We start from the raw sequence: 24,214 nt of genomic DNA, 5'->3' as shown, positions 1-24,214 counted from the left end.
GGGTAATTTTGCACACTAAGGGCAATTGATCATGGCCAATCCACCTAACCTGCACATCTTTGCACTGTGGGAGGAAACCGGAGCACCCGGAGGAAACCCACGCACACACGGGGAGAACGTGCAGACTCCGCACAGACAGTGACCCAAGGCGGGAATCGAACCTGGGACCCTGGAGCTGTGAAGCAATTGTGCTAACCACTATGCTACCGTGCTGCCCTAAGGTGGATAGGAAGGAACTTTTCCCCCTTAGGAGAGGGGTCAGTAACTGGGGGGGGGGGGGGGGGGGGGGGGGGTACAGATTCAAGGTCAGAGGGAGGAAGCTAAGAGGGAAGTCGAGGAGAAATCTTTTTACCCAGAGGGTGGTGGAAGTCTGGAACTCGCTGCCTGTAAGAGTGGCTCAGTTAGAAACTCTCATAACATTTAAGAAGTATTTAGATATTCGGGGCGGCATGTGGCGCAGTGGTTAGCACTGGGACTGCGGCGCTGAGGACCGGGGTTCGAATCCCGGCCCTGTGTCACTGTCCGTGTGAAGTTTGCACATTCTCTCTGTGTCTGCGTGGGTCTCACCCCCACAAACCCAAAGATGTGAAGGGTAGGTGGATTGGCCACGCTAAATTGCCCCTTAATTGGGAAAAAAATAAATAATTGGGTACTCTAAATTTTTATTTGTTTTTTAATGAAAAAAAAGAAAAAAACAAAGAAATGTTTAGATATTCACTTGCGCTGCCATAACCTCCATGGATATGGGCCATGTGCTGGAAAATGGGATTCGTGTCGTCAGGTCTTTGTTGACCAGCATGGACACAATGGGCCGAATGGCCTGCTGTGCTGTAAATGTCTGAATTGAGGACGCAATACCTGTGCTTCCAGCCTTAATCCAAGCTTTTCAGTCTCTTGGCAACACAATTTTGGCGATTGATGAGGTTCAGATTTCTTTCCATTGTCGGCATTCTTTCCTATCCTGAAGACTTTCATTCACATAGCACCTTTAGACTATAAGACAATGAGACATGGGAGCAGAATTAGGCCATTCGGCCCATCAAGTTGAACATAGAACATACAGTGCTGAAGGAGGCCATTCAACCCTTCAAGTCTACACCGACCCACTTAAGCCCTCACTTCCACGTTATCCCCATAACCCAATAACCCCTCCTAACCTTTTTGGTCACTAAGGGCAATTTATCATGGCCAATCCACCTAATCTGCACGTCTTTGGACTGTGGGAGGAAACCGACGCACCCGGAGGAAACCCACGCAGACACGGGGAGAACGTGCAGACTCTGCACAGACAGTGACCCAGCGGGGAATCGAACCTGGGACCCTGGCGCTGTGAAGCCACAGTGCTATCCACTTGTGCTACCGTGCTGCCCCAAGGTCAGGGGGAGTTGAGGGGGAATTTGAGGAAAAACCTTTTCACCCAGAGGGTGGTGGGAGTCTGGGACTCGCTGCCGGAAAGGGTGGTAGAGGTGGGAACCCTCACAACATTTCAGAAGCATTTCGATGAGCATTTGAAATGCCGTAGCATACAAGGCTACAGAGTAAGTGCTGGAAAAGGGGATGAGATTAGATGGGTGCTTGTAGGCTGGTGCAGACAGTATGGGCCTAAAGGCCGGATTCTCCGATTCTACGGCTATGTCCGCAGGATCCGTCTGGTCCTAGGACCAGAAAGTCGGTGCCGCCCCCGCACCGATCCTCCGCCCAGTGAGGGGCTAGCAGCCGCGCAGCACCCGGCTTTACCTGCAGATACGGCCGCAGGATGGCCGGGTCCATGGCTGCGCTGGTGCACGCCGGTGGCCTGTGGCAGCCGCGCCGTACATCCTGGTTCCGGCCATAGGCGGACCCGGCCTGCCAAAAACTGCCTCCCTATAACCACCCTCGCCACCCCCGGACCACCCCCCACCATTCCCCCCAGCCCCCGCCGAAGGCCCTCCTGCCAACGGAACGGCTCCCCCTCAACTGCGGCGGCGCTGGACATGGTCCGCAGCCGCCACACGAGGTCCCCGAACGTTGTGAGGACACATGCTTCACGACATCGGGGTCTCAGCCCATCGGGGGCGGAGTATCGGGGGAGGGCCGTCCCGATGGCGTCGGCCTACTCCCCGACTGTGCCGTTTATGAGGGGACGGAGTTTCGCAAAAACGGCACCGCCCCAATTCCGGCGTAAAAACTGATTCTCCGGCCGATCGGCGGATACGATTTCGGCGTCGGCAATCGGAGACTTCAGCCCAAGATCTCTACTCCCGACAAAAGTAGGAAGGTTTTGTTGAAATCGGGGAAGATGTTGATAATCTACTTGCAGTGAAGTACACAATTTGTGAATCTGCTGATCTGTGTGGAAATTGTTGCTATGGGTCATTGACTGAGTGTCTCCATCTCACATTAAGAGAACCGAGATCATTAGGAGTCAGCATGTTTTTATAAGCAATAGGCCACAGCTCAGTAACCAGCCAGGTTTCTCCGAGGGGGTAACTGGAATCATAGAATAGAATTTCATAGAGTTTACAGTGCAGAAGGAGGCTGACATAATATACACCAGTATATCATGGTGCAGGCACACACACACACACTGATGGACATGCAGTGGGACCAATCAGCATACACAACACCGCAGCCAATCACCAATGAGAGCACACGCACTATAAAGACAGGGGACAGGAGAGTTCCCGCTCATTCTAGTAGCAGCCAGCTCGGAGCACAGAGCTCACAGCCTGCAACACAGACATTCACCATGTGCTGAGTGCATCACCTGGTTAGGACTAGGCAAGGGTCAACAGTTAAAGCTGGTATTGCATTTACCCACAGTTCAAGTATGTTAATATAGTTAACCTTATAATAAAATAGAGTTGCACCAATTCAAGTGTTGGTGACCTGTTTGTGATCCAGAACACCCAACACATCAGAGGCCATTTGGCCCATCGAGTCTGCATCGGCCCTTGGAAAGAGCACCCCACCCAAGTCCACACCTCCACACTATCCACACAACCCCAGCTAACCTTTTTTGGACACTAGGGGCAATTTAGCTTGGTCAATCCACCTAACCTGCACATCTTTGGACTGTGGGAGGAAACCGGAGGGCCCGGAGGAAACCCACGCAGACACGGGGAGAACGTGCAGACTCCGCACAGACAGTGACTCAAGCCAAGAATCGAACCTGGGACCCTGGCGCTGTGAAGCAACTGTGCTGCCGTACTGTCCTACCTGTTTAGTCTACATGACTGTCAGCATACAAATTTTGCAGGGGGCGGGGGGGGGGCTTGTGATGCAGTGGGTTAGCATCCCAGCCTCTGAGCCAGTAGATCCGGGTTCAGGTCCCACCCCATGACTTGACGGGCGAGGAATGTTCCTTCGCAACGCTGTCAAACACGTTGCTCGGAATTCTACGCGATGTGTCCGCCCTGCCCCACTACCGCTGCTCGCGAGGACGGAGAATTTGCCACGCCGTTCGCTGGCGGGGGGTTCTCTACTCCATGGGAATTCCCATTGAAGCCACCCCAGACCGCCGGGAAACCCGTTTGGGGGGGCTGGAGGGAGTAGAGAATCCCATCACCAGCGAACGGCTGGAGAATCCGCCCGTTTCCCATTTTGTATGTCAACCTGCAGAACCCTTCCCAACACGACAACGGCTGACAGAACGAGCTAGAGGCTGCCGCCGTGCACACACGCAGACTCGGAACGGGCGTGCGGGGGCCCGTACCCGCAAAGCTGCGAGTAGCTCCTTGGGTCCCTGCCAGCCCCCTGCAGGTTGGTGAAGTGGTCTTTATTTTGTTTCGGGAAGTCTGGAGTGAAACGCCGCCGTTCTTAAGCCTGTGTGGGGACATAGCCCCATTTTTGAAGAATCCAGCCCAAGGAATTGCCAGGAGCATAGTCGCTCCAGATCGTGGGTGACAATCACCCTCTGAGAAAGTGCTTGCGAATGTGAGGTGATATTTTTTGAGGGGGGGGGGCCTTGTGCTTTCTGCCTGATTATGAAGGTGTAATTATGGGCTATCAGGGAGGCAAAGACCAAAACATCGGCCTCTCTCCCACTTGCACTCCCGGATCCTCCGATATGCCAAATATTGTCACCTCCGGACTCAGCGTTACCTCTACCCCCAAAATCCTTCACATCGCGTCCGCAAATCCCGCCCAAAACCTCCTCCACTTCGAATCTCCTGCAGCGGGACACACACTTTCTTCAGTAGCTCCCCATATATATCCACAATCTTGCATTCCCATATTTCCTCCTCGGACCGGAGTTTCTCCTGCAGCATCGGAGGCGGCAGCATCGGGAATGTTAGCACCTCCTTCCTCATGAAGTCCGTAACCTGCAGATACCTGAACCCATTCCCCTCCGACATCTGGTACGCGCACCCCCCCCCCCCCCCTCAGCTCCTCCAAGTTTGCAAACCCCCCCCTCCAACAAACAAATCCCTAAAATATTCTATCCCCACCTGCCGCCACCCTCGGAAAAATGGATAAAAATCTAAGCTCTTGTAATCTCCGCCCATTCCAGGTATTAGTCTGGCAAGCGTTCCCTGAACTGTTTCCGACACATTTACATCTTTCCTTAAATAAGGAGGCCAATGCTGTCTGCAATACTCAGGATGTGGTCTCACAAGTAACCTTGCTTCATGTGATGCACTGGGGTTAGCTCCCTGCCTCTGAGCCGGAAGCTCCAGCTTTGAGTCCCACCCCAGGACATGACGGCCGAGGAAGGTGCGTTCACAACATGGACAAACAGGGCGAGTGCGCCAACCTGTAAATCCTTCCAAACGCGCCAATGGCTGGCGGTAAGAGTGGGAGAGACTCCTGGTCAACCACGCTCGATGTGGAGCGGCCCCCCTTCAAGCTATAAGCCCCCGGTGACCTGTTCTGGAAATGTCTAGCTCTGGAAACAGACGAAAGTCTGTCTTAGTGCGACCACTAGGTATGGAAGAGAATTGGAATCATAGAATTTACAGTGCAGAAGGAGGCCATTCGGCTCCAGTCTGCACCGGCCCTTGGAAAATGCCTGAGCCCGCACCTCCACCCTACCCCTGTAACCCAGTAACCCCCACCTAAACGTTTTGGCCACTGAGGGCAATTTAGCACGGCCAATCCACCTAACCTGCACATCTTTGGACTGGGGGAGGAAACCGGAGGAATCCCACGCACACACTGGGAGAACGTGCAAACTCCACACAGTGACCCAAGCCAGGAACCGAACCTGGGACCTGGAGCTGTGAAGCAACTGTGCTAACCACTGTGCGGCAGTCCCATTGGAGTGGGATAATGTCCCTACGTTTCCCATTGCAAACACCTGTAAAGGGGAGGGGGGGGGGGGGGGAGCATGGGTGAGGGTTAAAGGGATCTCCACACGTTCCTCATGATCCTTGTCTTTGGAATGTGGGATGTTACGGATAAATGGGCTGACGATATGCCGTGTCCTTCTGTTTCAGTGATGCTGGTGGGTCTGCTACGGTACGCACAGGTCTTGGAGAGACACCAGAACTGCTTACTGAACACGGCAGCACTGGTCACATGTTGGATCTGCGCGGCTGGCCTCGTCGTCGTGGGAAACTTTCAGGTAAAAGATAAACAAAGATTCCAAGTTTAGAAATGACACTGCTGACCCCCTTTGATACCATTCGGCCCCCCATTATGCTAAACAGGCGCCCAAAAAAATGCATGACAACAATGACTACACTTGCCGTAGAAAACAACAAGCACTCGCATTTGTGTGGCGCCTTTTGCATCCTCGTCGTGTCCCAAGGTGCTTCGTAACTGATTAACTATTTTTCAAAGGGGTGTCACTGTTACAATGCTACTGATGTGGGGCAGCCAGGTTGTGCTCAGCAGGAGCAATGAGGGAAATGATTAGTTGGTCTGTTTTTAAATGTAGGTTGAGGGGTGAATGTTGGCCAGGCACGAGGGGAGGACTCGCCCAGTTACCTTTTGAAATTCTGCCATGGCAGGTTTATGCCCTTTGAGATGGGGCCCTCATTCTGATGTTTCATCTGAAAAATAGCATCTGGAATTCTCCTTTTAGGAGACTATGGGCGCGATTCTCCGAAATGGAGACTAAGTGTTCGCGTCATCGTGAACGTCGCATTTCACGACGGCGTGAAATGGGCGCGGGGGACTACCGATTCTGTCCCCCACAGGGGGCCAGCACAGCGCTGGAGCGGTTCACAAATGGGCGCCGCGATCATGGCGTGGGGGTTCAGGGGCTGGCTGTGCAACAAAGTAGGCCCGGGGGAGGGGAGAGGCCGGCCCGCCAATCGGTGGGCCCCGATCGCGGGCCAGACCCCATCGGAGGACCCCCCCCGGGGACAGAGCCCACCCCCACAGACCGGCCCCCGACCCTTTGCGCAGAGGCCCCGCCGGCAGCGACCAGGGGTGAACGGCGCTGGTGGGGCTCTGCTTTTTCCGCTTGGCCCATCCGAGCCGGAGAATCGGCGGCCCCGCCGCGGACAGTGGTCCGCGACCGGCGCTGTGCCAAACCCGCCGGCGCAAATGGCGCTGATTCTCCGCACCTCGGGCGTTCGCCGATCGGGCGGAGAATCCCTTTTGACGCCGAAATCGGGGGCGGGGGCGGGGCCTGTTTTCGGTGGTTCCGTCCCCTCCAAAACAGCAGCATCGGCGAGTATGCCGCATGCCGTTGGGAGGGCCACAGGACGATGTTCCGCCCCCGATCGGGTGGGTTCCCAACGGCGAGGGCCACATGTGTTCTCAATTTTCGTCAACCTTGCTTGGCGGCTGTGGACTGTGCCTTGTGCCGCCACAGTCAGGGGTGGGGGGAATCATTCCGCTGGCCACAGGGGCTGGGGGGACTGGGGAGGGGGGTGGGGGTGGTCTGGGGGGGTGATGAGGGGGGGTTACAATGGGGCACTATCTGGCACGTGGCCGGCGCAATATTGTACAGCACGGCCGCTGCAGGTCTCCACCGTAGGCATGCGCGGCTATGGACCTGCCAATTTCCCGGCCATTTCTGTCGGGAACGTCGGGGGGTTTACGTGGCGTGGCTGCTAGCCCCCCCCCCACAGGGCGGAGCATTGGAGCGGGGGTGGTGGCGACTTTTTCATTGTAAAACTTGACACTTGCTCCGGACATAGCCTCAAAAGCGGAGAATCCAACCCTTTGAAAAATCGGCGGCGGCCCCCGCACTGATGCTCCGCCCAGTGGCGGGCTAGCCCACAATGCAATTCAGATCACCCCACTGGATTTTCTGGGTCACTCTCCCCCCCCACCCCCACCCCCCGCAGTACGAGGGTGACCCAAAATCACCACCCCTCCGTGACCCCCCACTCGAGACCTCCATGGGAGAGACCCCCACCAGAGATCCCCATTTACAGAGACCCCAATTACAGAGACCTTCACCAGCGATCCCCCATGAGAGAGACCCCTGCGTGGAAGCTAGAGAATAATTCAGACAGAGGAAGTGAAAAAAAGTCACTGATTTAACACTCACCTGGGCAATACACCTGCTGGCTCAGATACAGGAAGCAGCACCTGTCAATTCCTGGAAAGAGAAACCAGTCATCTGGGTTCAAATCCCCTCAGATCTTTGATCTGCAAGCCTTTCATTCATATTTCTGTGAAATTGATTTCACTAGGCTGTGGTTGACACCTTCCACACACACCCAGCTGTCTGTATTGTTTCATTCATCTCCCTTCATGTTTGAGTGTCTTTGAAGGATCTTGCAGTGCAACTAACCAGATAACTCCTTTAAGTGCTCTAACTTCCTCTTTTTCTCTGTAGAAAGCACTTAACTGTCTTTGATGTGGTCCAGGAGCTATCAGTCATAGCTAGACGCTTATGAACGCTGTGATTTGTTTCACAGCTGGGCCAAGCTAGGGACGTAAAAGTCCAGGAAGGGGTCACTCTTATGGAGGGCTTCCAGGCAGGAGTCTCTAATTGGAGTGTCTCTGGTGGTGGTGATTTGGGGAGGTCTTTGGTGTGGGGTCTCTGTAATTGGGGGTCTCTGGTGGGGAGGGGATGGTCAGGGGGGTCTGATAGAGGTGGGGTGGGCAGAATTTGCATTGTGGGAGGCGGAGGATGGCCCTCTGATGGACTTTGCGGGCAGCTCCCTTGAAGAGTTACCCCTCTTGGCCCACCATGAGGTCCAAGGCGCCTGGGCCACGTTTGTAAATACCGGCACCAATACTCACCCACGGGATTCCCGGCCCAGAGGACTGGAGAATCACGCGGGCCTGGAGAAAATGGTGCCTGGCTTAATGACCCATTTGCATCCGATCGCTAGCGTGGGGTGCGAACCTCGATCCTGCGGGGGACAGGAGCCTTGGAACAGGATTAGCGCCGACCGGCGCAGGACTCTCCACCCCATTGCGAAATGCCCTTCCAGCCTTGCGAAACGGACAATCCAGCCCAGCATATAGACAGTTCAGCACTCCCGCAGTATGCTTGCAGGAGAGTCAACCTGGGCTACTTGTACTCCAGTCTCGAACACACCAACCCTCTGACTTTGGCAAGCCCACAGTGGAGAGATCAACAATTGAAGTTTAATGCGGACAGGAACAAAAAAAGAAACTGCAACAAAGAAAGGGAAAGGTAAACGAGACACGCGTTCTATAAATGGTGTGGTAGAGCTCAGATGGAAAAGTACCAACAGCCTGAACAGATTGAGCATTAAACGTGGCTAGTCAGTGTGGAATAGCAGCCAACAAAGTCAGCTGGCGATGGAACTACACAAAATAGTGGGACCCAGGACGCAAAATATAATGCTCAAACTGCACAGCTCTCTGCACCTTCAACAGTACACCCGGTTCCGGTCACGGAGATGCAAGGGAGGTATTCAACCACCGGAGGCAGTGCAGAGGAGCACCATAAGGCTGATCCCTCCCCCTCCTGCTCCCCCAGTGTCAGAGTATTGGCGTCAGGAAGGTAGATCACTGGCGGGGTGGGTGGGGGGATAATCACAGAGTGTGTTTGTGCTAGTGCGATAGGCTTTTTCTCGGACTGAGCACTGCTGTGGCTCTTGCGGCCCATCAGCCATGGGGCCGGTTGCAGTGGGCCCGGGGCAGGCTCCAACCCCGTTGCTGCCTTAAATGGTCATTGGGGTCCCACTTGCGTCCAAAGAGCCCGGTTTCCATATTAAAAGTGATGAATCCTGACTCAGGCAGGAGCTTCGGGCACCTGGCACTAGGCCCCTTTAAAAGTGGCACCAGTGGTAACGGGGTGAGAGGTCGTTACCGTCTACTTAGGTGAAGGGAATCAACCCCCAAAATCAAAGACTGATCGATGTGCAGCCTTCTAGTCAGGGTAGTTCATTTATAAACCTTTGGACATTCAAAGACTCCCTACAATGCAGAAGGAGGCCATTCGGCCCATCGTGTCGGCACCGACCCTCGGAAAGAGCACCCCTCCCAGACCCGTGACCCCGCCCCATCCCCGCAACCCCACCCAACCTGCACATCTTTGAACACCAAGGGGCAATTTTAGCATGGCCATTTAAATGGAAACATTTAAACAAAATAACTGCACCCTACAGCGGGGAATATAGTCGGAACCATCTGGAGGAATGCACTAAGATGGGCCAAATGGGTCTGGATGCAGAGGGTTATGGAGCCAATGGAGTTGAGATACAGATCAGCCACGATCTGACTGAATGGCGGGACGGGCTAGAGGGGCTGAATGGTCTTCCTCCCCCCCCCCCCCCACCTCTCTCTCTCTCCACCCCCCCCACCCCCCCCCCATTCCTGTATCTCTGTGAATGGCCTCCCTCATCTGTGATTCTGTAAAATGAGTTAAACCTGTCTGGCGAGCAGTTGGAGAATCAACATCAGCATGCGCGCAGTGTTTATGTCACCTCTCTGGGCCAGATGGACGAGGTCCAGCTGTAATTCACAGCTTCACTTGCAGTGGATCAACAACCGGTCTCTGAACACCTTATTTAAACAACCTTTACTGACTGGCCAGCACTAAATCAGCTTGGTGCTGCCGGCGACGGGGCGGGGGGATGGGGAGGCGAGGTTGGGGGATGGTATCCAGCACTACCACTGACAGTCATGTTAAAGGGCCTGTCTTCCCTCCTTGGACCTGATTTTGGTTCCTCATTCGCCAGCCTGATGCAGCTACTCTGCACGTCTGGCCTGAGCGGCCCACTCAGCCATCACCGCTTATCGTCCATGCAGCATCAGGAATTTCGACAGGAAGCTCCATTTGAACTTCCCGCCCCCCCCCCCCCCCCCCCCGGAAACAACAGACATTCAAAGAAAGCTTCTACGGACGAATGTGTGTGCCTCTGCGTCGGTTCCATGTTGGCAGCCAGTTTGCCCGTAGCAGGAGAGAGTATGCAATTGGGAAAGAGAGGTCCATTCTGCCCCACGGTGGTTAGCACTGCTGCCTCACCGCTCCGGGTCCGATTCCGGCCTCGGGTGACTGTCTGTGCGGAGTCTGCATCTTCTCCCCGTGTCTGCGTGGGTTTCCTCCGGGTGCTCCAAAGATGTGCAGGTTAGGTGGATTGGCCACGCTAAATTGCCGCTTAGTTAGGTGGGATTACGGGGATAGGGTGGAGGTATGGGCCCAAGTAGGAAGCTTTTCCAAGGGCCGGTGTAGACTCAATGGGCTGAATGGCCTCCTTCTGCACTGTAAATTCTATGATTCTTCATGGTCTGTACACCAAATTTATCTGTCACATACCTAACCTAATGGGTTTAACACCACGCTGCCGATCATCGATCCTGCCTGGGTTAATTCCCGTATTAACGGGAATGGCAGTCTGTGCCTGGACACCTCAGTCCTTGGTGGGGGGGGGGGGGGGGGGGTGGAACGACAGCACAGATTGAGGCCATACATACATAGATACATGGAAGATAGGAGGAGGCCTTTTGGCCCTTCGAGCCTGCTCCGCCATTCATCACGATCATGGCAGATCATCCAACTCAATAGCCTAATCCTGCTTTCTCCCATAGCCTTTAATCCCATTCGCCCCAAGTGCTATATCTAGCCACCTCTTGAATACATTCAAAGTTTTAGCATCAACTACTTCCACATGAATTCCACAGGCTCTTTGTGTGAAGAAATGTCTCCTTATCTCTGTCTGAAATGGTTTACCCTGAATCCTCAGACTGTGACCCCTGGTTCTGGACACATTTATCATTGGTAACATCTCCCCTGCATCTACCCTGCCTAGTCCTGTTAGAATTTTATACGTCTCTATGAGATCCCCCCTCATTCTTCTGAACTCCAGCGAGAACAATCCCAACCTAGTCAATCTCTCCTCATGTGACAGTCCCGCCATCCCTGTGGGATTGCTGCTACTATAGTAAGAGATTTGACCCGGTCCTACACACTCATGTCTCTGTTTCATCCAGCCCGTATTTACAGCACTGCCTAGAATCCTTCTCGAAATTGGCTTTGGATGGCCTCGCAATCATTTCTTCGAACTTTCACTGTTGTCAGCTTCAGGCTAGTTTTGGGAAATGAGTTCTGTAGAAATGTCTGGAGACAATGCCCCCCCACAGATGCTGAAATATGGGCTGTTTCTAATCTAACTGCACATTTAAAGACACTGTCCCCCTCCCCATCCCTTTGGCTTCCAATTTCAAAGCGTTGTTAAACTACAGAAACTTGGCTCATATGTCACCATTGATGCTCTGCCCTCAAGTCAGGTAATTAACTTTCAATGAAAAGTTAGTCAAAATGGTGTCAGCGTTAATTTTGCATTTAATGAAGCGAAGGTAATATTAATTGAAAGAAAACTGTGGGTCAGAAAGGTATTTCGCTGTGAATTAGGATCCAGAGGAATTGAGTCAGCGCCCTTTGGGAGAGCGAGTCGGGACTTGTTGTTTTCCGGTGTGAGTTCTCAGCTTGTTGGAAACATCCCGATGGGCTCCCTGACGTTTGAACGCGCCTCGCTACTTTCCACCAACGCCTTGGGTGGGATTTTCAAGTTCCGTTCCCTCCTTGTGGGTAGGACTGGAAATGTTTCCCCACCCTCTCCCCCCAGTATCACTGGCTGGGATAACATTTATAGGCCCATCCCTAATTGCCCCCTGCCCCATTACTGGGCCATTTAAGAGTCAACCACATTACTTTGGCAAAAACCGAAAATTCTGGACAATCTCAGTAGGTCTGACAGAATCTGTGGAGCGAGAAGGAAGCTAATGTTTCGAGCGTGGATGACTCTTTGTCAGAATTGTGGCTCTGGGGTCACATGTGGGCCAGGTAAGCACGGCAGATTTCCTTCTCTAAGGGGCTTTTGCGAACCAGATGTGTTTTTATGACAACTGACTTCATGGTCATCGTTAGACTTCTAATTCCAGATGCGGGATTCTCCGTTCCCGTTTTCTGGTGCGTCGCGCCCCCGCCGGCAGCGGGATTCTCTGTCCATTGCGGGCACCCGACGCTGTTGGGAAATCCGCGGGTGTGAGTGGGCTGCCGGCGTAATGGAGAATCTCGCCGGCGGAGAATCCAGTCCCAGGTTTTTATTGAATTTAAGTTCCACCATCTGCTGGATTCGAACCCGGGTCTCCAGAGCATTATCCCTGGATCTTTGGAATTTCTAATCCAGTGACAATACCACTACGCCACTGATGCACCATCAATGGCGACAAACGAGAGTCGGAAGAGTAAACTGTGGCTTTAATCAGCTAAAAAACACCTGCTGGCAGCCTGTCCCAGAATGAGGGCAGGGCTGGAGGTTAGCTACCTTCATACTTGTGCCCGAGGGGCAGAGCCAGCAGGGACAAACCCAGACATGTAACAAACAGTAAGAACAGTATGTACAATATAATACAGTGGTTCACCACATTCACCCCCTGTTAAAAAAGAGTCCGGCCGGGGTGATGTGGACGAGTTGAATTAGAGATCGAGTCTGTCTGACCTTCCGCCGTGATCGGCTCAGTCCCGGCTGTGGTGAGGACACTGGTGTCGGATGAAGTGTTGAGGCCTGCGTATCCAGGAGCGTGTCGTCTTCCGGATAAGTAGCAACTGAGGAAGTCGGTGTGGAGTCTTGAGTAGCAACGGAGGGAGATAGTGTCGAGTCGGGGGTAGTGGTGATGGTCGCTGGGGAACCTGTGGGTGCCAAGTCCCGAAGGGAGACTGTGTCCTCCCGCCCGTCATGGTGTGCCACATAGGCATATTGGGGGTTAGCATGGAAGAGAAGGACCCCTTCGACCAGGGGATCCGACTTGTGACTCCTCGCATGCTTCCGGAGGAGGACGGGTCCTGGAACCATCAGCCAGGACGGGAGCAAGACCCCTGAGGTGGACTTCCTGGGGAAGACAAACATCCTCTCATGTGGGGTCACATTGGTGGTGGTACACAGGAGCGACCGGACGGAGTGGAGCGCATCGGGAAGGATCTCCTGCCAGCAGGAGACAGGGAGACTTCTAGACCGTAGGGCAAGAAGGACGGTCTTCCAGACCGTTGCGTTCTCCCTCTCCACCTGTCCATTTCCCTGGGGGTTGTAGCTGGTCATCCTGCTTGAGGCGATGCCCTTGCTAAGCAGGAACTGACGCAGCTCATCACTCATGAAGGAGGAACCCCGATCGCTATGGATGTAAGTCGGGAGACCGAACAAGGTGAAGAGGCCGTGCAGGGCCTTGGTGACTGCGGCAGAGGTCATGTCAGGGCACGGGAAGGCGAAAGGGAAATGTGAGTACTCGTCAACAATGTTGAGAAAGTACACATTACGGTCAATGGAGGGAGGGGCCCTTTGAAGTCGATGCTGAGGCGCTCAAAGGGGCGAGAGGCCTTTACCAGGTGTGCTCTAGCCGGCCGATAAAGTGCGGTTTGCACACCGCGCAGACCTGGCAGTCCCTGGTCACAGTCCTGATCTCATCGATGGAGTAAGGCAGGTTGCGGGCCTTGATAAAATGGAAAAAATGGGTGACCCCCGGGTGACAGAGGTCATTGTGGAGGACCCAAAGTCAATCTACTTGTGCGCTAGTACATGTACCATGGGATAGGGCATCTTGGGGGCTCATTGAGCTTCCCAGGTCGATACAAGATATCATAATTACAGGTGGAGAGTTCGATCCTCCACCTTAAGATCTTGTCATTCTTGATCTTGCCCCGCTGCATATTGTTAAACATTAAGGCAACCGACTGTTGGTCAGTGAGGAGAGTGAATCGCCTGCCGGCCAGGTAATGCATCCAATGCCGCGCAGCTTCCACAATGGCTTGTGTGATGAACGGTTACTGTAACACTGTACCCTTGTCATCATGTAAGGTGATGTCCCCTTTAAGGCCGGGCTTGGAACCCTGGGGAACTCCGCCTCCGGCTCCGCCCCATCTGGGAGCCGTATATAAGGGGCCGCATTGTGTGCAGTGCAGCAGTTAGCACACGTCTCGGCACTAGTCTAGTTCTTAGTTTATTAAATTGTGGTACCCTCAATAACGACGCTTAGAGTGCAAACAGTAAAGAAGGCTTTAATAAACTAAGAACTAGACTAGTGCCGAGACGTGTGCTAACTGCGGCAGACTTTAGAGAAGGGGCCCTTCTTTCCGCACCCGTTGCAGATCGCGCTCCTTGCTGGGCAGCGTTGTCTGGGGTGCTTACCCTGGCCACAGAAGTAACATTTCGGGCCTCCGGAGTTGGCGGGTCGATGCGCGGCACAGGCTTGTGGTGCCCCTGGGTCGGGTGATGGCGGCGCCCACTAGGTCCACGAGGGTGCCGCGTGGTCGGAGGTGTAGGCATCCATGTTATGAAAAGCCACTTCCAACGAGTCCGAGAGTTGTACTGAGTCTTGGAGGTCGAGTGTACCCCCTTCTAGTAGGCGCTGGCGGATGTAATTAGATTTTATACCTGCGACATAGGTGTCCCGGATCAGCAATTCGGTGTGCTTGACAGCCGATACCACCTTACAACTGCAGTTCAGGCCAAGTACCCGCAAGGAGCGCAGAAATTCAGCTTGCGATTCTCCGGGGCACTGTCGCCTCATGGCAAGGAGATGCCTAGCATACACCTCGTTGACTTCCTTAACATACTGCCCCTTCAACAGCGTTATCGCATCCTCGAACGAGGTAGCGTCTCTGATAAGAAGGAAAACTTGCGGGCTCACCCGGGAGTTAAGGACTTGCAGCTTGTGGGTCTCAGCGACGGCGGCGGCGGAGGAATCAATGTAAGATTTGAAGCAGCTTAGCCAGTGTTCAAACGTGGCAGTGGTGTCGGCTACTTGGGGGTCCAGCTCCAGGCGATCAGGCTTGAGTGATGGATCCATCTTAAAATTTTAGCTGATTAAATTGATGTACCATCAATGACGACAGACGAGAGTCGGAAGAGTAAACTCTGGCTTTAATCGGCTAAAAGACACCTGCTGGCAGCCGGTCCCAGAATGAGGGCAGGGCTGGAGGTTAGCTACATTTATACTTGCGCCCGAGGGGCGGAGCCAGCAGGGACAAACCCAGACATGTAACAAACAGTAAGTACCATAAGTAAGAACAGTATGTACAATATAATACAGTGGTTCACCACAGCCACCGCCTAGTCTTCACATGAAATAAAGCTCCAGGGCAAGATCTTCAGATGGGTTTATATTTTAACCCACCACTATAGACTGGCACGTTTTCTAATATGACTTTTCAAAAATGGATCATTTGGCTCAATAGGTCCATGCCAGTGTTACTGCTTCACATAAGCATCCCTCACTCCATCACATATAGAATCATACAGTCAAACAGTACAGAAGAGCCCCTTCAGCCCGTCGAGTCTGCATTGATAAAACTACATTAATTCTACATTTCCTAGCACTTGGCCCATCGCCTTGATGTTTGGACACCCAAATACTTTTTAAAGGTTGTGTGGTTTCCCGCCTCTACCACTCTCCCAGGCAGGGCCTTCCAGACCCCCACCACCCTCTGGGTGAAAAATACTTTCCTCAAATCCCCTCGAGACCTCCTGCCCCTCACCTTGAAATCACGCCTCCTCATTATTGACCCTTCAACTAAGGGAACATTCCTATCCACCCTGACCATCCCCCTCATAATCTTATACACCTCAATCAGGTCACCTCTCAGTCTTCTGTTCTTCAAAAGAAACAACCCCAGCCTATCCAGCCTCCCTTCATAGCTGAAGCTCCCCATCCCAGGCAACATCCTGGTGAATCTCCTCTGCACCTTCTCCAATGCAATCACCCTTCCTATGGAGAGGCGACCTGAACTGCATGCTGAACTGAAAATACATCTTTCACACAAACATGTGGTGTGGGTCTGGAATGCACTGTCTGGCAGTGTGGTGGAGGCAGGTGCAATCGAGGCATTCTAGAGGGCATTAGATGATTATTTGAACAGTAGCAATATGCAGGGGTACGGGGGAAAGGCAGATGAATGGCACTAAGTCGCGATGCTCGTTTGGAGAGCTGGTGCAGACCCGATGGGCCGAATGGCCTCCTCTGCATCATAACTCTGTGATTCCGTGAAATTTCTCCTGAATTCCTGATTGGAATTATTGGTGGCCATCTTGTGCTTTACGATCCCAGGTTTAGATTGGAATGAGGTATTCCACATCTCTCGGTCTTTGAGCGAATCGTGAGGGTGAAATAAGGAGCGGTGCTTGGGAGGGGCTTGTGTCAGATTGGGTGCACACCTTTCCTTTTTCTGAGCTCCTGTTTTAACATCAGGATGTCCCGATTAAAACAGGGAAGTCGAGAGGTGAAGACTGCAGTGCCCACCGCTGATTTCTGTCTTAGATTAAGAAAATCTGGAATGCGTAAAACCAATTCTTCATCAGGTCAAGTACAACGGCTCCGGTTCCCCAACCCCACGGTTCTCAGCCGTGCGCCGTCGCTGGCGGCTGGATTCGATTTTCCCGCCGCTTCCCAATGGGATTTCCCACAGAAACCACCTTGCGCGCCGGGAAACCCGTGGGCGGGGGGGGGGGGTTTCTGCCGGTGCGAAATCACACCAACGAGAGAATTCTGACCATCAATGTGTGCGGCCCGAGACCCTTCACAGATCTGCAAACATGCGCCAATGGAGATGTGGAGTGTGGACCTCATCATCCTACCCGGCAATGACCTAGTGAGCCGGTCAGTGTGGGCCATTGGCTTGGGCCCCACTCTGTCCCTGTGAGTGCACGCCTCACATATCTCAATCCAGAGAGTTTAGGCCCAAGAGGGTAAAGGTCAAAACTGAGTGAATTCCCTTTTCAAAGGGATATTCAGAGTTTAGCCGGCTGAAACCAGATTTGCACAGAGGTAAACATCCCTTGGCCTACTCACCCCGGGACCATCCTCAACGCCTCATTTTCTTACCTTCTTTCCGCACCCCTCCCCATCAGTAACACACGTTAGTATGTTCTTACAGATGGCACTGCGAGTCCAGACTGCTTTTTGTAATCTGGAGCAGCAGGGGGTAAAATGCCATCCCCCAATGATGGGTCTACCACTCAGCTCCTTTAATGAACAAGACTGGCCAGCACTGAAGCCTCCTAACACCACCCAGTTCAGGTATATAACTAACAAAAACATAAAATGAGACTTCAGCGGTGGGGAGGACAAGATGAAGAGAAGATTGGTTTGGAGAATGGGGAACCCTTTTAAAAACCTGGGGCGGAATCCTCCGTTTTGCCGGCAGCGCACTCAGGCCCGCGGATTTCCCGACGGCGTTGGGGGGATTCCATTGGCCAGCTGCCAGGACGGAGAATCCCGCTGCCGGCAGGAGTGCGCCAGACCAGAAAACGGAGAATCCTGACCCTGGTCTTGATTTTACTCTAACCCCTATGGTTGGTATAATGAAGCTGCTCAATTTTAATGTTAAGGTGATTTTTAGGCTGTGGGCCTAAATGACTCGGCCTCAGTGTAATGTCTCACCTGAAAGACGGCACCTCCATCAGTACAGCACTCTCTCAGTATGACACCAAATTGAGTACAAATAGTTGATAGCGGAGTTACTAGCCTGTTAAACTCTTGGCTGGGGTTCAGCCAGGAGCATGTATTCTCAAACTCGGAGGTATTTAGAAGAATGTACAGTGCTTTGAGAAGCTGTGGATCGCACTATACAAACGTGCAATCTTTTTCTCATAAGGCCGCACTCCCTTTAATAGACGCTTGACGCCTTTAACAAAAACGTAACATTTTTGCAACCGACAATTTATTTTCATTGCAGCAATTCTGCAAACATCCGTGCATTCTGTGGACAACCCTCGGCTCTTTTTAAGTCTCAGCGATTTGACCGTATAGAGAATCCTTTCAAGAACCCGAGCTGCAAGGCTGAATAGACATCAACTACAAAGGTGGCTGAAGGGCAGCAGTCAATGCTGAAAGGGTAGATTGTGATTACATCTGCTGGAGGGTGTTGGCACGCTCCACCTGGAGCATCGCCAAGTTGTCAGCCCTTGGAGAGTGGGCCAACACTCTCCACAGGCTGTTTGCAAGTATCTCCTGTCTCATTGCAATGCTGCAACCGCCTAAGCTTCGATTATGACTCTTTGATTTGGCCCAGCACATTGGATGGTCCAGCCTGTGGTAAAGTTGGCTCCACAATGTCCCGCTTCATTCTGCCCATCAATAGGACATCAGCAAAGCAACAGGTGTCACCACTGGGCCAGCCGACAAAGGGAGGTTTGCAGTGAATTCGACCCGATTCGCTGCCTGGTCCGATCCGTGCCAGGAAATGGTTCCAACATTTCGAGTGATCCCGCCTGAGTAAGACTTGCCGGACAATGCTGGAATTGTGCACTTCAGCATCGCCAGGCCACAAAAAAATAACTTTCCCCTCAGCCACATTCCACATTTGCAGTGATCTTGGTCTGACGATTTGGAATTGGCCCGATTAATGAGCAGCAGCTCCATTTCTTGGCTACACAGGTTACATCAACCCCACAAATACCCAGAGTATAGACCTACACTCCAACCCATACCTACCCAAGGTATAGATTTATGCTCCACCCTATATATTTATACTATATACCATGGGCGTGATTCTTCGTCCCACCGCACCCGTTTTTCGGTGCGACGCTCCCCCGCCGGCAGCGGGATTTTCCGCCTGGTAGCGGCCAATGGGGTTTCCCATTGTGGGCACCCCCCAGCCGTCGGGCGTGAGTGCGCTGCCGGTGAAACGGTGGATCCCTCCGACGGAGAATCCAGCTGCGTACCTATCCATATTCTGCATCTATACATTACCTCATACCTATCCATGTAGTTTACCACCACCTTCCCAAGGGCAGTTAGGGGTAAATGCTGGCTGAACCACCAACACCCACACACCTGAATGAATTCAAAAAGATATTTTGGACCTTACAAATAACCTCAAATCTATGCAGATTTTCGATCTACAACCTACATATATCTGTCCAGGATTTAGAGCCATTCTCTGTTCCACATCTATTTGGGCAGAAGTCTGATTTCTGCCACGTACTGTTTATTACTATTGGATAAGCATGGGGGCAGCACGGGGGCGCAATGGTTAGCACTACTGTCTCACAGCGCCAAGGACCCGGTTCGATCCCGGCCCCGGGTCACTGTCCGTGTGCAGTTTGCACACACTCCCCGTGTCTGCGTGGGTTTCACCCTCACAACCCAAAGATGTGCAGGGTAGGTGAATTGGTCACGCTAAATTGTCCCTTAATTGGAAAAAATGAATTGGGGACTCTAAATTGAAAACAAACTGTTGGATAAGCATTGCAATGAGGTATGGTCCACACAAGCTGACCCAGCTTGGAGTTTAACCGCAGGTTACGATGCTGACTGAGCCCATCATGAACACAGTGGGAAGTTTGGAATTTGGTCCACATGTCAACCTTTGCCGTTGGTGTCAAAATATTTATTGTGGGCAGAAATGGGAAATGTTGTTCTTTAGCCTTGGAAGCTAAGAATATACAAAGAGGATAATTAAAAGCACTTTAGCTGCTGAAACACCGGCTCCTGAGGAGGCAGTGGGTGGGATTTTCCATTCCCCTAACTGCGTTGTTCCTGCGCGGCGCACCGTTCGCTGGCGGCGGGATTCTCTCATCCCGCGGATTGTCAATGGGATTTCCATTGAAGCCATCCCACATCACCGGGGAAACCCGCGGGCGGGCGTGCGCTGCCGGCGGGAACAGAGAATCTTAACGGCCGGAGAATTCCGGCCAGTCTATCCATTGAATGTTCTGTAGACAATTGTTCACTGTGGGATAATGTATACTCTACCAAATCCATAGAATCCCTACAGTGCAGAAGGAGGCCATTCAGCCCTTCGGGTCTGCACCGACCCTCCGAAAGAGCACGCGACTTAGGCCCACCCGTCCACCCTCCCCTTGTTGTCCCGTGCATTGATCATGGCCAATCTACCTAACCTGCACCTCTTTAGACTGGGGGAGGAAACTGGAGCACCCGGAGGAAACGCATGCAGGCACGGAGAATAAGTGCAAACTCCACAAAGACAGTCATCCAAGGCCGGAATCAAATCTGTGAGTCCCGTGAGGCAGCAGTGCCAAAATGCATAGCCTCACACTTATCCATATAAAACTCCATCTGCCAAACCTTGGCCCAATCTCCTAGCCTATCTATATCTGTCTGTAAGATCTGTATCTCCTCTTCACTGCCTGCTTTACCACCTATTTTAGCATCAGCTACAAAATTTGCTATGTTACATTCACTCCCTGTTTGCAGATCAGATCATTTGTATAGAGTGTAAACAGTTGAGGTCCACGGACTGACCCCTGCGGCACCCCGCTAGTTACAGTTCACCAGCCAGAGAAGGGACCCATTTATCCCGACCCTCTGTTTTCTGTCGGTCAGCCAATCCTCAATCCAATCTAGTACTCTACCCCAATACCCTGCGATCTCACCTTCTGGATCAGTCTTTTATGCGGCTGTGGTAAACCACTGTTGCACCTATAATTGGGTGATGTATGGTAGGATCTGTACTCCAGGTACGACGGTAGTCCCTGCCTGCTGGCTCCACCCAGTAGGCGGAGTATAAATATGTGTGTCCTCCGTGTGGCAGCCATTTCACCAGCTGCTGTGGGAGGCCACACATCTTAGAGCAATAAAGCCTCAGTTGTAGCCAACTCTCGTCTTTGTGCAAGTGATCGTGCATCAGCGGCACCTTGTGAAACGCCTTCCGGAAGTCTAGATATACCACATCCACAGGTTCCCCATTATCCACCTTGCTGGTTACATTCTCAAAGAACTCGAAGCATGTTTGTCAAGCATGACTTACCCTTCATAAAGCCATGCTGACAATGGTGAATGGAGCTTTGTCTTTCCAAATATTCAGTCATCTCCTCCTTTATGATTGATTGCAGCAACTTCCCCACCACAGAGGTCAAGCTAACCGGTCTCTCGTTTCCTACTATAGGAATTAAACATTTTGCTTGTCTCCCATCAACCCCCCCACCGCCCCCGGCCGCCTCCGTGCTGTCGCAGGGCACCGCTATGGAACGTCATGGCAACCGTACTTGATGAAGAGATTCAGGAAAAGCAAGAGGACAGAGTTCTTTTTATTCTTTCACGGTATATGGGCGTGGTTGGCTGGGTCAGCATTTATTGCCCTTCAGAAGGTGGTGGTGAGCTGCCTTCTTGAACCGCTGCAGTTCCTGTGATGTCGGTACACCCACCGTGCTGTTAGGGAGGGAGTACCAGGATTTTGACCCAGTGACAGTGAAGGAACGGCCGATATATTTCCAAGTCAGAGTGGTGAGTGGCTCAGAAGGGAACTTCCAGGTGGCGGTGTTCCCCAAATCTCGGCCAACAGAGGAAGCCCCTGGGCAAAGGCCACGGGAGGCACGTTTCCCGTTGGCTTGAACTTGGGATTCTTTACGGTGTGAGCGTTTGGAAATGAAGCCAGAGCCAAATTGCTCAGAGTCAAATGGTAACGGTCAAAGGTTATGGGTGAAAATAAGACAAGGGGCAAGGAGAGATCAGGACATAGGAGATGGAAGAAAAGAAGGATTCTGAGGTAGACTCACATCCGAGGGATGAAAAAGATGTTTTTGTTGTTAAAGTTCTGGGTGATGTATTTCTATTATCGTCGAAAATTCCAACAAAGCATTCCATTGAATGGTTATGTGGTAAACACTGTGACAAGCGAGAACAGAATCTCTTTGTTTATTTAAGTCATGTTAAGTCATGTTACAATATTCACAATAAAAGGGGAATTCCACAGATGGCTTTTTCAAACTAGAGACTTCAAACCCTTTAGTTTTGGGTCAGTCATAGATGTAATTTCATAGAATTTACAGTGCAGAAGGAGGCCGTTCGGCCCATCGAGTCTGCACCGGCTCTTGGAAAGAGCACCCTACCCAAGGTCCACACCTCCACCCGATCCCCCATAACCCAGCAACCCCACCCAACACTAAGGGCAATTTTTGACACTAAGGGCAATTTATCATGGCCAATCCACCTAACCTGCACATCTTTGGACTGTGGGAGGAAACCGGAGCACCCGGAGGAAACCCACGCAGGCACGGGGAGGATGTGCAGACTCCACACAGACAGTAACCCAAGCCGGAATCGAACCTGGGACACTGGAGCTGTGAAGCAATTGTGCTATCCACAATGCTACAGTGCTGCCCCTTTTCATTTCTCTCTCTCCAAATCTAAGGGCGGAATCGCCCCAGATCCGAGGTGGTGAGTTTGGAGATGGTGGGGATTGGGATGAAAATAGTGGGAAGGGTCCATCGGGAGCTCCCTCAAGGAGGGGGCCGGCAGCAGGGAAGGCTTGACTCCAATTGTGCCCTTGTAGGGGTTTCCTCTCTGCTCCAGAGGGCCTGGCTGAATCTTTAATTCATATTTACGCCTCAATGCCCAGGGACCCGCGGGGTCTCCTAACTCACTCAGCAGCGGCCATCTCTCCCAGCGGGGCCGCCTGATGATTGGACTGGCACCATCAGCAGACCCCACCCCTTGCCCTTAATTGGACAGCGAGTGAGGAGGGGGCCAATTAGTAGTCCAGCTTTAGAGAAATAGCTCCTCCCCGGGTCTGGCACATGTGATCTGGACCCCCATTTGATCCCAATGGCAGTGTCCCACTTTCACGTTCCCACTCTTGTCAACATCTCCTATCCTCACGCTAAGATCTTCTGTAACCCTGCAGTTGTACCCAGTTGGCCTTACACCCTGCACGGGGCACCAGCCACAAACATCCGCGCTCTGCCACCACCACACAACCCCTCGACACCTTTCCACAAAGCAGTCCAGCCCAACCACCTGCAGAGTTTCTCTTCCATCATCCAGGACTTTGCGATGTTCCCTCGCGCAGTTCCATTTCCGCCTGCGTTGACACATCTCCAACAATGGCCCCTCCTTTCTCCCACGTACGGTCACCACGGCCCTCTGCCCCCGTGACCCCCCGACCCACAATTTCTCTCCTCACTCTTCTTTTCCCCCCCCCCCTACATGCTACCCCTTTGCAATGTCACCTGCAGAGAACAGGATTCACTTCCACATGGACAGCAGTCACACCCAACTCGAACTCTCCAACACCATTCCCAACCTAGTGGAAAGTCCGTATGCTGCTGCTCAACTGACATAGGAATGGAAATGGGCCATTCAGCCCGTCGAGACTGCTCCGCCATTCAATGCGATCATAGCTGATTGGACACTTCCCCATAACCCTTCACATTACAGTGCAGAAGGAGGCCAGCAATGAATGAAATGAAATGAAAACCACTTATTGTCACAAGTAGGCTTCAATGAAGTTACTGTGAAAAGCCCCTAGTCGCCACATTCCGGCGCCTGTTCGGGGAGGCCGGTACGGGAATTGAACCCGTGCTGCTGGCATTGTTCTGCATTACAAGCCAGCTGTTTAACCCGCTGTGCTAAACCAGCCCCTATATCCATCAATCTATCAATCAGCAATGTTATTGTAGATTGTTTTTTAAAAAAAATATTTTATTGAAAATTTTTGGCCAACCATCACAGTACATTGTGTATCCTTTACACTGTAATATCACAATATAAATAACAATGGCCAGTTTTATAAACAAGAAATAAATAATATATAAACAAAAACAAAACTAAATGGCAACTGCCTTGTCCCAGATAAATATTCTCCAAAAATATGTTTTAACAGTCCAATATACAATTATCTATAACAACAACCTATACATATTATACTTATATACTTATATATTAACATCCCTGAGAATCCCTCTGGTTCCTCCACCCCCCCCCCCCCCCCCCGGGTTGCTGCTGCTGTCTTCTTTTCCATTCCCTCTATCTTTCTGTGAGGTATTCGACGAACGGTTGCCACCGCCTGGTGAACCCTTGAGCCGATCCCCTTAGGACGAACTTAATCCGTTCCAGCTTTATCAACCCTACCATGTCATTTATCCAGGTCTCCACACCCGGGGGCTTGGCTTCCTTC

The 24,214-nt window shown here is 52.2% G+C and overlaps 1 protein-coding gene across 2 annotated transcripts in view; it reads left to right on the top strand.

The window, feature by feature from the left end:
- Positions 1-24,214, top strand: part of LOC140403644 (transmembrane protein 150A) — a 124,375-nt gene that overhangs the window by 83,106 nt on the left and 17,055 nt on the right. For both annotated transcript variants that reach the window (XM_072491792.1, XM_072491793.1), the window contains exon 6: positions 5,418-5,545. In XM_072491792.1, the coding sequence (XP_072347893.1) occupies positions 5,418-5,545 (128 nt within the window). The remainder of the gene's footprint in view (positions 1-5,417; positions 5,546-24,214) is intronic.

The sequence above is a fragment of the Scyliorhinus torazame genome, chromosome 28 (genome assembly GCF_047496885.1).
Source record: "Scyliorhinus torazame isolate Kashiwa2021f chromosome 28, sScyTor2.1, whole genome shotgun sequence".
Lineage (NCBI taxonomy): Eukaryota > Metazoa > Chordata > Chondrichthyes > Carcharhiniformes > Scyliorhinidae > Scyliorhinus > Scyliorhinus torazame.
Note: the sequence above shows the minus strand (reverse complement) of the source record. Positions and strands in the feature narration are given on the sequence as shown.